This window comes from Bombus impatiens, unplaced genomic scaffold (genome assembly GCF_000188095.3).
Source record: "Bombus impatiens unplaced genomic scaffold, BIMP_2.2 scf_0027, whole genome shotgun sequence".
Lineage (NCBI taxonomy): Eukaryota > Metazoa > Arthropoda > Insecta > Hymenoptera > Apidae > Bombus > Bombus impatiens.
The window spans coordinates 421994-435404 of record NT_176446.1 but is presented as its reverse complement, the minus strand read 5'-3'; the positions used below and the strand labels follow the sequence as shown (position 1 = coordinate 435404).

Below are 13411 nucleotides of genomic sequence, written 5' to 3'. Positions count from 1 at the left end.
AATTTCAAATCTTAGTTTCAAAATTCACCATCAGAGTGCGACTGCTTCAGGAACGTATCACGTTCTATCAGCACCCGGATGCTATTCGAATTTTCCTGAAAATTTCCATATCTCTCTGTTTACATGGAAATATGACAAATCACTGTAAATTAATATACTACGAACCATTTTAGTCATTTTAATACTAGCTGTATACAGAGTATAATTAGATAGTTTCTTTTTAAACGACAACGATGAAAACACGAGAATTTTTGTGATCAGCCTGAAAAATTAGAACAAACATAAGAATTCTGTCCGCAATATGTTAATAACTGTTATTATATTAATATATATGTTAAATGTTAATAACAATTGATACAAATTCAGATTCTCATCATCTTGAAGCAAGAACACGTTATTGTATATTAAATTTTGGACGAGCTCTGCAGTTGCTTCCACTTTCCAATATGACACCGCGCGAAATGGTGTAATTTCAAATTTTAGTTCACATAGCTACCACAGGACGCAGATAACTCAGCTACGTATTTTGTTCTATTAGTACCCCGATACTGTTCTTTCTCTAAATTTATTTTTGTACAAAATTTTATAATTCATTAAAAAATTGTTTGAAATATATATACCATTAACAGGACAATTACTTGTGACGATAATATTAATTGACTTATTGAAAAACAGCATATGACGCTTATTCAATCCTTACTGCCGTAACCTTAACAAAAATATTAAATGTCATTCACCTGATCTAATATTTTATTGATGTTTTATTTTATAAAACTGTTTCAATTACGAGAAACTGAATAAGGACTTCAGGGAACTCAAATATAATCTACTTGAAGAAATTTATTGCTGAAAATAATGAAAAGTATACCAAAAAAGAACTCGAGAAGCTACTTATTGGTAGTCGTCAAAAACCGTTGAAAAAAGTCAAATTTATTTAATAAAATGATAAAATTTTTTGTATGACTTAACAGATAACGGAAATAAAACGAATATTAAATGTTAGGAATGATTAAAAAATCTCGCAAAGTATCAAACGAGAGTGTCTTCTTTTTTATTGAATTATATATAATTCGTTTTTGGAAAATATGATATATATATGTATATAATATAACAAGAAATATAATTAGACTGACATGAGTTCTATCAAATTGTCCGGCTCTCTATGATGTTGTGCATCTTTGGGTTGGTAGTATAGCTCTTTTGTTTCCATCATACGATTCCTAATTTCATTCACCTTCTCGGTCACCTTCGTGATGCATATGCATACGAATTCTTCGATTCGTCGTAGGTTTTCTTTTGTTATTCCTCTTTTCTTCCCACACACACTCACTCACGCTTTCCCTCAATCATCTTTTCCCTATGTAACTCTTTGAGGATCAGCCTATGTATATATCCTACATATGCCTTTTACACATACATTTCTTTAAAATTATATACAAAATATGGAAACTCTTTTTCCACAAAATTAATGCAAATCATAGAATTTTTCATACAAAAAAGGACCAAACATTTCAAAGAAAATTTACTCTCTCTGAGACTCAAAGAGTTAACCATCATCTTGACACAGTGTTTGGCCCAATGCTATCAGTGAATACATTTGAATCATCTTCTTATTTCTTAATACATAAATATTAACATTCAACCTTTTCACAGGACAAGAAACGATCTGAAGATATCCTGCACAGAAATCTCAGTCCAAATGAAAACTCTAAATTATAATATTAAGCATAAAGGCACAGCCATCGTTTACTCTTGTTCCACGTGATATGTCGAACGTAAAAGAAACAATCAGGTGTGATCTGGAAAGAATACAAATACGCAAGTGTAGCTCGTCTGAACCTTGTTTGTTGCATTTATATTCGCAGTCAAGATCAATCGACATTTCAGATGTATTCACCATGGGACATCGCATTCCATACTCACTAATTGTGAAAAACGATCTTGCAAGATAACGATTTTTCTTTTTTGATGTGAGACGTCGAGTTCACGCCAACTAGCATCTAAAAAGATCGGCAACGAACGAATCGTCGTCTACTCTTTATTCTGCGTCCCGCACAGTGTTCAATGGAGGAAACGATAAAGAACGATAAGAAAAAATCAAATCAAATCAAAGGGTCGCCGATCTCCAATCCAACGCGCTATTTGCGGATGCGACGCACAAGAAGCGGCAGGATGAAGTTGCCAGAACTTCTTTAAGCGATTACAAACTGAAAAGCTAACTTGTGTGGCGTTTTAGCCGCGAAAATAATCAACTAATTTACTCTTCTCTTCTCAAAAATAGAAAGTTCCTATCGCTTCTCGTGGAGCACGGATAACAATTGAAAGAGTTCGATTACACTCCTCACATGGCGGAAAAGTTTTAGCCGCGTGCCGGTATTTTATTGGGATCAGCTAATCGTGGCGCAAAAATTAATCAATTTTCAGGCACCCGGTTACACTTAAAGGCTAATGAGTCTTCGACGTGGCGACGCAATCAACGGAAGGTGATCAGGAAGATGCGAGGATCTCCAAACGAAAAAGCTTCGAAAAACTTCATATGCTCATTCTTTCGTACTCATCCTCATTTTCAATTTGTTTGTTTTTTGTTTCATATTCTCTTCACCCTTCATCGTTCATCCTCTCCCACTCTCTCACACACGAATTCTTCATTTTATTCTTTTTTTTTAATTCTCTCGCTATCGTCAATCTCCTTTTTTTATGTTGCATACAAAAATAGTAGGAAACGAACGTGAGGTTACAATGACTTTATCACCCGTTCTCTTCGTCGATCGTACATAGTTTTTAATATCCCTTGAGCCCATCATCCGGTAAACGAATGATTTCGTCGATTCTCTCGTTCCTTCTTCGTCCCTCTGTTTTTTTCCTCTTGCATTTCTACAATAGCCCAGGCGAACTTACGAAATCACTTGTGAACAGTGCTCGATACACCTGCTAATCACATCTCTAGACTCTCAACTCTTTCTTCCACAGCGTATAACACATGTGTATATTAAATAAAGCGATTTATTATAAAATAAGAACGCACCGAAAGAAAACGTTCCTGCAGAACATGTTAAGCGGAACGAATCACGAGCGTGGTGCAACAGCAGATGCATCGAGTTTTCTGATAAAAGCGCATGCGAGCGAAATGAAAAATAAATAAATGTGACTATGCAATTACAATCATGACTTTGGTTCAGCTGCTCCGGTTGCACGACGTAAGCGCGACTGCCTGCAAATAACGCTCGACCATAAATTATATCATTATACACATTATGCACTTCTTTTCCTTTAATCGTATTCTCGCATCTTGTTCTCTTAATTGATTATAAAAATATCATAAAATTACGTAGACTGAATAACATTTGAAAATAATGAATTCCAATGTGGCGAATAAAATGGTGAACGTCACTTGCAAGCGGTTTCTCTCCATAATCGATATTATAATCCTGTTTCACATTTTTCCTTTCCTTCTTTTGTTAATTAAGTTTTAGAGAGATTCGTGAACTGTTTTTCTTTTTTTTTTTTGTTGTTTTTTTGTTATAGGTACAATTATCTTCATTAATCACTACGACGACTTTAGGTACGGTTAAACACTACTTTGTTGTGCGCCCATCTCTTTATAATTGAAACATTTGAATAGTTTTAATCCGTCTAATATTTATTCTGTTCAGGTCTCTCTCGTTTCCACTCTCACTTTCTCCCTCTTTTTTTTTACCTTTTTTTTCTTTCGGTTCTTTTTAAATCTAGAGATCTTTAGATAAATTTATCACGCTTTCTTATGAAGAAAGTAGTGCCTCTCTTTCGCGTCGCTTGGCATAGGGTAGATAAAAGGTCGCGGTGCGCGCATTTTTTTCAATTAAATCTCATAAAAAGATAGGCACACCCTTCACCTACGTCCTGAAGTACAATCACCGTAAGCGAAGCTTCTGGATGGATTCCACTTGGTATTTCTCATGCGGAGCAACGTACACGCCTTACTAAAAACTTAATAGAAATGATATTTGAAATATTGAACTTAGATTTAGCATTGTTATGGATAGTAGATCGATTAACTAAAAATGAATGTTAATTGCGATATGAAGATCGTCTACGTTGATCCGCAAATGAATTTTTTTCACAGACGGAGACATTATTAATTACGACGATCACGCGTCACCATCACCGCTGCCAAACTAATTACATATTACTTCTTCGTAGAATCGGGCGTGAAAAGTATATCTAATTACGTAGTTCGGATATCTATAGGATTCAGAAGCGTGCTGTGAAGCTTGGAAGACGAATCATAGTTACTGTATGGAGCGTCTGTCGCGTTTTCATGTTCATTCCCCTCGTGGGGAAACCTTACAAAATAATACAGAATTGTCGTTAAACGTGCGCGTCTCGTATCGGCTAAAACTTTACATCAATTCCCTATTTACGGACGATCAACGGAAAAAGAGAAAGAATGGCTTTCTTTTAAAGACGTATGTGAGACAGGTTTTCTTTCGTGACACTAAGCTGTGATGGTTTCGCGCTACTTATCTACTTGTGTCGAACTAGGTATATAGATCCATGTACTGAATACGTTTACATTTTCTCCTTCAGCGATACATTAACTTGTACTAAAGTAATCGTCAGAGATCAGAAGCGTTAGCGAATCTTAGAATGCAGGATATCAGGGAGACGATTATTATGCCAGAGGGAACCTTTCGAATATAAATCGCGTTTATCTCCCTGATGAAACATTTCGTTTACGCAATACTTATATACAATAAATCACGTTGCAAGTATCATTAAATATTCGATGAAATTATGGTTACTCTCGTGTTCGAATGAAAAGAATTGAAAGCTTTCTTGGAAGAATTCACAACTCCATAAAAGGCCGATAACGTGAAAAATCTTTTCGATATAAAATTGAGGTAGCAAATAATGTCATTCCTATCCGCGAGTCACAACTGGCAGCAATATTTTTGTTCTGTTCTGTTCTTCCTACTTCTTTCCCCTCTTTTTTTTTTTTACTTTTTCCTTTTTGTCTTTTTTTTTAAAGATTAACGCAACTCTTTGATGGCAGTACACAGAAGAATCAATGAGCAATGATCATTCCTGAAAGAACGTAGAGCCGATCCAGAGATTCTGGCTGGACAGCGTTTGCGATTGCTACTGTAAACGTACTCAGTAACGTGTATTATATAATACTCGTACATTAGTTTTATCGTTATTTATAATGAGGATTTCCTAGCCGGTCGAGAGTGATCCGTAGACCGGGCCAGGCAATCCATGCGTATATATCTGTGTTCATTTTAAAAGTACCTTCTCTTAAAAGTAAATCTCACATTTATATAGTATCTGTAAAACCGCGATTAAAATATCTCCAGATATAATATAATATACTGTATATATAATATATAATAATTGTAATAGTTAAAATTCTGTTCAGTAACTCTGTTCGGTGTGTACCACTGGGTCTATCGTGCCCTACGCCAAAGAACAACGCACAGATTATCCTTCCTTTATGCACTCAGTACATTTTCCTCTGCTTCATTTCTCTCCTTTGAATATTCTGATAATTCAGATTTTTATTATATGATCGGTATGAACGAATTTCAATGTGTCTTCCTTTTCCTTCTTCTTTATTTTATGTTAGTTTCATCGGTCACCGCATTTTATCAAAAGAGATGTATAACATTTTCATTTTTATCTTAGGGGTGATTTTCAATCTTGTTTGTTCCTTTTTCGATTTTTGTAATACGTGAATTTTTATATTCTAGTAGTGTGTGCTTTTTATATTTCTTTTCTCTTAGATATTTAATTAAAAGTATTATTAATATTAATAATAAGAATCATGTATGCATAGCGGTAAACCACGAGCTGCTCAATCGGTTCTTCTCAATTAGCCTGTAACGATATAATTGTCTTTTTCTTTACATTCAGCACTGATCCTCTTCCAAAATTGGCCCGGGTACTTAATATTGTACCAGTTGGTTTCGGCGGGTGATTGTCACCTTCACGGTCCCTGAAATTAAAAGATTATTTCTGAGAGCAGCGCAGGCTTCCATTATCGATTCTCGTGATACAATGCCAGTGAATTGTTGTTGTGCAAATCAGGATTGCGTTAAACGAATGTCATTAATATATCATATACATATACATATATCAGCCGATCTAAAGCATAGTTCCATGTATAGAGAAAATAGAAATCGCACGATGAATTGCAAATGTATCGTATAACTGTAGCTAATATAAAACAAATATAAAGAAGAAATTTTAAAAACATGTCGCTTCTGAATCAAAAATTTACCACGATATGTTTGTTTAAATCTATGTATATAGTCCGAGAGTGATTTAAGAAAAAAGAAGTGAAACAAAACTTAGAAACTCGTTGTGCAACAAACGCAATATGTTTGCGTAAATAGATGAGCAAAAAGTAAATATTCCTACAGAAACCTGTGCGCGTGAGTGTGTAAGCGTACAGTGCTACAGTCATATATGCTCTGAAAATTGATGCTTCCTATTTTTTTTGACCTTGAAAAAGGTTCATATATAATGCAGTAATCTTCAGTGACTTGCGCGTCAACAGGATACACTAAAATAGGAAGTATTTTCCAGGCACACTTCTCACACGAACAACAAATATCGACAAAGCGAAATCAACGCATGTGAAAAAGCACCTACGTTACAATGTAGATACCGTGTGTTCTTTTTGTAGTATTTTATACTGAAGTTCTGTACCTTATATCATATTGTCTTCCACAGGTTTCGCTTTTAAGGAGATACAAGAACGTGTCAAAAATTGTGTCACATTTCATTCTTCATAAGCGAAACAAAAGTAGAAAGTAACAGAACTTTCAAGCAACGTACCGAGCGAACATCTAACTAATTAATGGATAATATCGGTTCTTACCTTCTCTGATATCTTTCGGAACGTTAGACGAGAGCGACGGCATGGAAGGAGTCTGATAAAGATTGGGCCGCACGCCTGTTGGTGGCAACGATGCTACTTTGGACCTAACGAGTAATTTATGTTACCGCTTCCTTTTTCATTTTAACACACTTTCGATACTTTGATAATGTTAGAGTAATACAATAATAAAATTAGTATACTATTTCTTCCTACATTTACAGAACACCAGTACAGTGACATTCTCTATGAATAATTGATTAATTCGATATAAAATAATAAAGATTGATAAATTACCTCTGTTTACGAATTTTCTGATTTCTTCCATCAAACGAGGTTGGTGTACCAGCGCCTGAGGTATTCGACGAATAAGAAGGCGGTCGGTACGGTCGTGGACAACCTTGAACAACAGGTGGTGATGGTACTGGTGCATACTGCAACCGTGGATTGGCTGGTACTGCGGGATGCATCAATCTCATATCTCCTATAATAATAAATAATCAATAAAGTAATGAAGAATGCTCGACTATAACGTAACAGAAATGCATAAAACGAATGCATTATACCTTGTACAATATGGACACCCTGATACATTGGCAGTGGGTAGCGTGGTTGGGGTTGTGCGCTTCTGTCCCCGCTCCCACTTCCGAACAGCTCGTGTGCTGGAGTCGGCGACCTGCTAGTTCTCTGAGAGTTACCTGGCGTTGAAGCTCGTACACCAGCAACAACCTAAGATGTCAATTGAACAATTTTCATCATTAACTTTTTCTGATTTCGTTCGATGTAACTATCTTAAGAAACCCACAGGAACATTTTGCCTAAAAACGAGATTGGGAACCAGCGCGGGAGTCATATAAGTTCCAGGAGGTGCAGGTGATGTGCCATTGTGTCCGACTTGATGGCCAAATGTTCCATTGGATACCATCGTTGGTGGCGGATAGCTACCAGAGTTGACGTACATCAGTGGCATTCCAGGCATCTGTAAATTCATCGATTATAGGACTTATAGATTGATCTTAAGATAATTAACAATATTTTAAAATTATATGTAATAATGGCTACCTGATTAGAAGTCGGAGTATTTGGTGGTGTCGGCACTCTGTACATGACAGGTGGTGGTTGAATCGTCGTTTGACCTGGAGGATAATATGTAGGTACCATATGAACTGATGGTTGATACGTGTAATCCCCTGGTGCTGGTGTTACAGCGGGCATTGAATTGTAAGGGAGTGGATAACTACCCACGTAATTAGCTAAGATAGAAATAACATATTAAATAATTATCATATCGTAATTAAGAAGAATCTTAAAGAAGTTCACTTACAATTTGATTGGCTCGGAGGAGTCATAGTTTGTGCATTGAAAGAATAATTTGTCGTAAATCTCTGTTGTTGATGCAATGGCTGTCTATCACCTGGACCCTGACTGACTGAAAGTGCCGCACCAGGCGGAGGTACGAAGTACATCGTCTGTTGTGCCTACAGAAAAAGAAAACAAAAGCAAGGAATTAATATAAAGTTATATTAGAAAATATAATAAAGCCGTAAAATTAAATACCGGTACAGAATTAGGTGGTGGTTGCCAGTAATTCTGCGGCATCGTCTGCACATTTTGAACTGCTTGATTTGTAGATGGTTGCGGTTGTGGGTAAGAGTGCGGCGGCGTAGAATGGTTATCACCAGTCACGCGTTGATCGTAGATACTCATACCCATAAAATATCCGGACAATTCAGTTATCTCCGTTGTCTGCGACACTGGTCCTTGTTGCACAGGTACTGCATAATTCGCGTAAACCGAATTCTGATTAAATACATCACCCTGACCATTGTTTTGAACGTTCGCCTGATTTTGACTCGGATGAGGAGCCATCATCACAGTCTGTTGTCCCACAGAGGGTGGATAGACACCCTGATTATACGGTTCTGAGGTAGGTACGTAGGTCGTGTATGGTTGAGCTGCTTGGTTGTGATTGCAAGTTTGCACTGTCGACGATGATTTGACTAGAGTTTGTTGCTGCTGCGGCTGTTGTTGTTGTTGCTGTTGTTGTTGTTGTTGCGGTTGTTGCAATGATCCTGGATTCTGTTGAGGTGGCGGCGTGAACGGCAAACTCGGTGATGTCGCCGAGTTCGTCACATGAGTCACTGCTGTTGTGTTACCACCGTTGTGCTGCTTAGTCTGCGATCTCTTTTTATTTTCGTTCTTTGTGTTATTTTGTGTTATTTTGGGTGGCTCGGATACTTCTATGGTCTTGCTGGGCGACATGTTATTCCTTTCGTTTTCGTGCGGCAATGCAGCAGTATAAAATTTTGGTGGGTTCTCTGGGTCGAAGCGGTAAATCGAACCATCTGGATTGGTATACGGCTGATTCGTTTGCGGATTTATGATTATGCTACCTGGCGGTACACTGGATATACTGGTAACCGCCCACATCACCGTTTGATTATTCGATTCCGGAGAAGCGAGATCCTGACTAGATACTTGGGTATGACTGCAGGTCATGGTTGCCACAGGGGATGGCGAAGGAGACGGCGATATCGTGGCATCGCTGCGTTGGCTTTGCGATTTATAGCCGCTACTCGAAGGACTTAGTCGTGAACACATACTAGCACCTGAGTCTGCAACAGATTTAATCTCTAATTTATAGATATATTTCACGCCATAAAACTTATGCGTGTAGGGAAGGACTTACAAAAGGGTATATTCGTAAAGAACTGAGCACGAACCTTGCTTCATAAGGCGAGCCCCAGCACTATGAGTGGATGTAACACTGTCCCCTCTAGAAAGCATTCCCCTGGTGTAACCACCGAAACTAAAAGACTTGGAAACAGATGGCCTCAATACGGATCCTCGACAGGATTCTCTTCCATCGAAAGATTCCCCTTTCAAGAGCTTCGTTTGCCTATTACATACGCAACATAGCCTTCTTGTTACATTAGATAAGTACAACACACAATAAAAACTATTATTACAGTATTTACCTCATCGTATGATCCGAAGGATGTAACAAACGATATCTCGCAGAAGCGTCAGAACTTTCTGAAGAAGACCAGTAAGGCCAAGAAGTAACTTCGCTACTTTCTCCACTGCTATCTTTAAATATTCTTCGTCTGGCACGTTCATACTCCTCCTCCCTTTCCTCGAAACTCTTACTCTGTCGGCAATAATCGCCAGATAATCTGTCAGGTGACTTAAAATTGAAATTGTCTTCGAATGAGCTAGAATCTCTCTTCAGAATACTTCTTCGTGGTTCTTCAGACAGAATCAGATCGTCTCTGATGTGTTCCTTAAAACGAGTATTTGGAATTCGCATGTTTTTCGTTCTGGTAACTATCACGCTAGAACCAGACTGATCTACGTTATGTTCCATGCCAAAGTAAGCCGCCACGCGATGCACTAGCATTCTGTTGTAAGAAGACATGTTTGGAAACTTATGACAGACTTTCTGCTTGTCTTTTGCGAATTCTATCAGATCTTTCTCGATTTTTAATAGCACCGTGCGATCCTTCTGGTTACGATTTATAGTTTCCGCGATGAAATGCTCCAGATCTATTCCAGTACTGTCCGTATACAATTCTGTACTACTATCTATGAAGAAAAGAAAGATTGTTTCGCCTCAAGATCAAATAAATACTTGAAATAATAATAGCAGGACAGCTGCAATAAGGGATTAACTTTGCTTTCTTAATTTAAGTTTCTATATGGCGATTAGACTGCGAATTTTTCAAAATGCAAATATACAGAGTGCACCCAGTATACAAGAAATTATAATATTTAGTACGTGTAACAAATCTTTTCTACCTAGGCACCATTTCTCTAGTTGTGTTCATATAAATATCAATTTGCATAAACATCCGCACTCTAATAGTTACATTATATTAAAAATTGGAACACACGCACCTCGTGAGAGGCAAGGAGACGCGCTGTCAAAGCTACCCTGAGAGGAATTCTGATGCCTCAGCTTGTGCCGCGAGCTAGGTCTGCTCACGGACAAGGTATTGCCGCACTGCGTCGAACACTGGTTGTTGCAAATATTCAACGTATTTGGTCTACGTTGTTCCATCTTCTGCTGATTGTTTTGCGCGTTTTGAGCCAGATTGGTACTCTTTGGCGAGTGTTGCAACGCCTGCCCAGCCTTCGACGGAGACACGGGCGTCTGAAGCAAGCCGGGTCGTTCATTTTGATTGTTCTTTACGCAATTATTGCATTTTTGAATCACGTGCGAGCCTGTCATCTTGGAACGTTGGTTCTCCGACTTATTGCCGTTCGTTGGAGAGGTATTATTCTTTGGTGAGTGAATTTGGGAGGGACTAGATTGACCTGCGATCAAGATAAACTCTGTCTGTCTTTGCTATAGTAACGATAAAGTCCTGTTAAAAGCTCATTCGTAAATGAATGAATATTACCATTTCGTGACGGAGCTCGACAGGTAGGTGAAGTGGCTGTATTACGCATTTGCTTGGGGGATTGATTCGGGCAAAGATTACTGTTGAACATTGACTCGTTGTTATTAAGCTTCGCGTTAGTGGAATTTGGAGACAGGTTGCCCACGAACTTCTTTTCACCGTCCACCGACTGAGGGCTATGTGGAGACGACGAACCGTTGTGTGGCTCCCTTGGGGGAGACGTCGACTCTCTCATAGCATGGCTCCTGACCAGCAACTTAACTTTCGTATTCGTCTAAAAAGGATTTTACGCTCGTATAAACACATATACTTCAGGAAATAGAAACTAAAAACTGGGATATTTTCATAGTGGGATCTTCAAACATATCAGACACGTACCCTGGTACGAAAGTTCTTGTTCTCTGAGTCTGATTTGTCAGGAGGACAAGAGGGTGAGCTGCGGTGGAGAGAATTCTGTGTAGGAGAAGAGCCGACATTCGGATTGGCATTCCCGTCTATCATATCCGACTCCGAGCTGTTCTGATATGATGTATTGGAGCCACTTATGACGAAGCCTTGCCTAGAGGATGGCAGTGAGGGCATTCCTCCTCGCACCACCACCGTGGGACTCTCAGGTCGGCTATGCGACCTGCTGCCTTTATGCACCACTATACTTGGTACTGAAACAACCAAAACGCAGTTCTGGCTACGTTCCTTCAACCTTGTTTATCAAAAAGACACCTAATCCTTGTAGATAGATTAAACGTTTCATTTAGCATCGGCTAAATCGTGTATCTTATCCAAAGTTGCTTCGTCCAGCGCCGTTTCGTAGACCTCTATGTATTATATTAAAGTACACTCGTTCACCGAGAGAAAACGGCAAGCAGACAAATTTCTTGGAAAGATTTGTCAGCCACGCGCGCGTGCTCTGTTGTCGAGTAAATCAGGATTTAGGAGGAAAAGCAACGAGGAGCAGAAAAATCGTGAGCCTGAATAACACTTACTCTCCAGGCGGGCCATGTGTTAAATGCGTCATGGGGTTACGGTGCAGGACTCTGCAACTGGTGGGTTCAAACAGGTGCAACTGGGTTAGTACGTGAATCTTTCGGGTGACGTGCAGCTCGTAGGGCTGATACAAGGAGCCAAGTCACTGCACGTCCACCTTCCAACATCGTACACTCTGTAAGCAGATACAACACAAAGGTAATGACTTATTTAAAAAGATTGGGATCCCCGTTATAATCGAGGACAAAATGAGAAGAAATAATTAATAAGTATTTTTATGGATTTACGAGTGATTTTCAATTTAGTATGTTAATCAAATCTTGCTCACAAGTTATCTATCACACTTTTGTGCATACAAGCGGTGTTACACGTGACAAAACTCAATCACTTTGAATTAGAGAATATTTTTATTAGAACAATGCCTCCCAAAGATTAACGAACTAACTTTCGTAGATACACGAACTATCTCTTGTTTGGGAAACAGTGTGAAGCAAAATTAGCATGCGCAAGTACGGACTAACAATTAGAAACATCGTATTCTGGAGGTTCTATGTGCTAAAAGCGTATGTTCGCTGGAGTACATACGATTACTATTAAACGCGCGTACGTTCACAAATATCGTTGCTCACTGACAACAACTATGTTCTTTGATTTCGTGCAACCTGCACTTCGATTTATAAATCGTCTATCTCTGGATGGTAAAAGAAAAAAACCGATGTCAGTAAAGGGATGAATCAGCGATCTTTCTTTTTTGCTAGTAAAACCACAACCAACCTCCAGAGGCCAATCTCCATGAGGATTAATTGACAAAGAGTAGGAATCATCGCGACAAAGTGACTCGAAAACACGGCTACGTCTTCGTTCGAGACATCCTCTCTTTTTCTCTTCTCTCTTGACCAAACTCAACATTATTCACAGTCTTGAATCCAAGATAAACCAAGCACGATTCACTATCAGCTTATCGATCATCGTCGTCGAAATCTATTCTTCGCCTCGTACACCGAAACCCTTTCACCTTTCACGATTCTTAATTTCTCTTTTTCAAAGCTTCGTGGTTACACTCGTAAAGCTCTAAAAAAAATTAATAGGAAACATAAGGATTAAACTTTAGATCCATCGAAGAACGCTGGAATTATTCGAATAAACTTGTGTTTCTTAAGGTGGC

General features: G+C 38.5%; 1 protein-coding gene across 10 annotated transcripts in view; it reads right to left on the bottom strand.

Moving 5' to 3' along the window:
- Window positions 1–1342: 1342 nt before the first annotated feature.
- LOC100743844 (R3H domain-containing protein 1) overlaps window positions 1343–13411 on the bottom strand; it is a 29254-nt gene continuing 17185 nt past the window's right edge. For 2 of the 10 annotated variants that reach the window (XM_024368405.2, XM_033321122.1), the window contains exons 2-16: window positions 13021–13317; window positions 12246–12421; window positions 11641–11921; window positions 11263–11536; window positions 10757–11176; window positions 9838–10444; window positions 9583–9779; window positions 8417–9492; window positions 8184–8337; window positions 7922–8112; window positions 7665–7838; window positions 7426–7588; window positions 7157–7343; window positions 6863–6966; window positions 1343–5974 (exon numbers count right to left, since the gene is read on the bottom strand). In XM_024368405.2, coding sequence (XP_024224173.1) covers window positions 5925–5974; window positions 6863–6966; window positions 7157–7343; window positions 7426–7588; window positions 7665–7838; window positions 7922–8112; window positions 8184–8337; window positions 8417–9492; window positions 9583–9779; window positions 9838–10444; window positions 10757–11176; window positions 11263–11536; window positions 11641–11921; window positions 12246–12261 — 3894 coding nt within the window. In that variant the 5' untranslated portion in view covers window positions 12262–12421; window positions 13021–13317 and the 3' untranslated portion in view covers window positions 1343–5924. Of the gene's footprint in view, window positions 5975–6633; window positions 6721–6862; window positions 6967–7156; window positions 7344–7425; window positions 7589–7664; window positions 7839–7921; window positions 8113–8183; window positions 8338–8416; window positions 9493–9582; window positions 9780–9837; window positions 10445–10756; window positions 11177–11262; window positions 11537–11640; window positions 11922–12245; window positions 12422–12831; window positions 12938–13020; window positions 13318–13411 lie in introns of all 10 variants that reach the window. The other 8 variants (XR_004461850.1, XM_033321150.1, XM_033321158.1 and 5 more) reach the window with 8 other exon arrangements.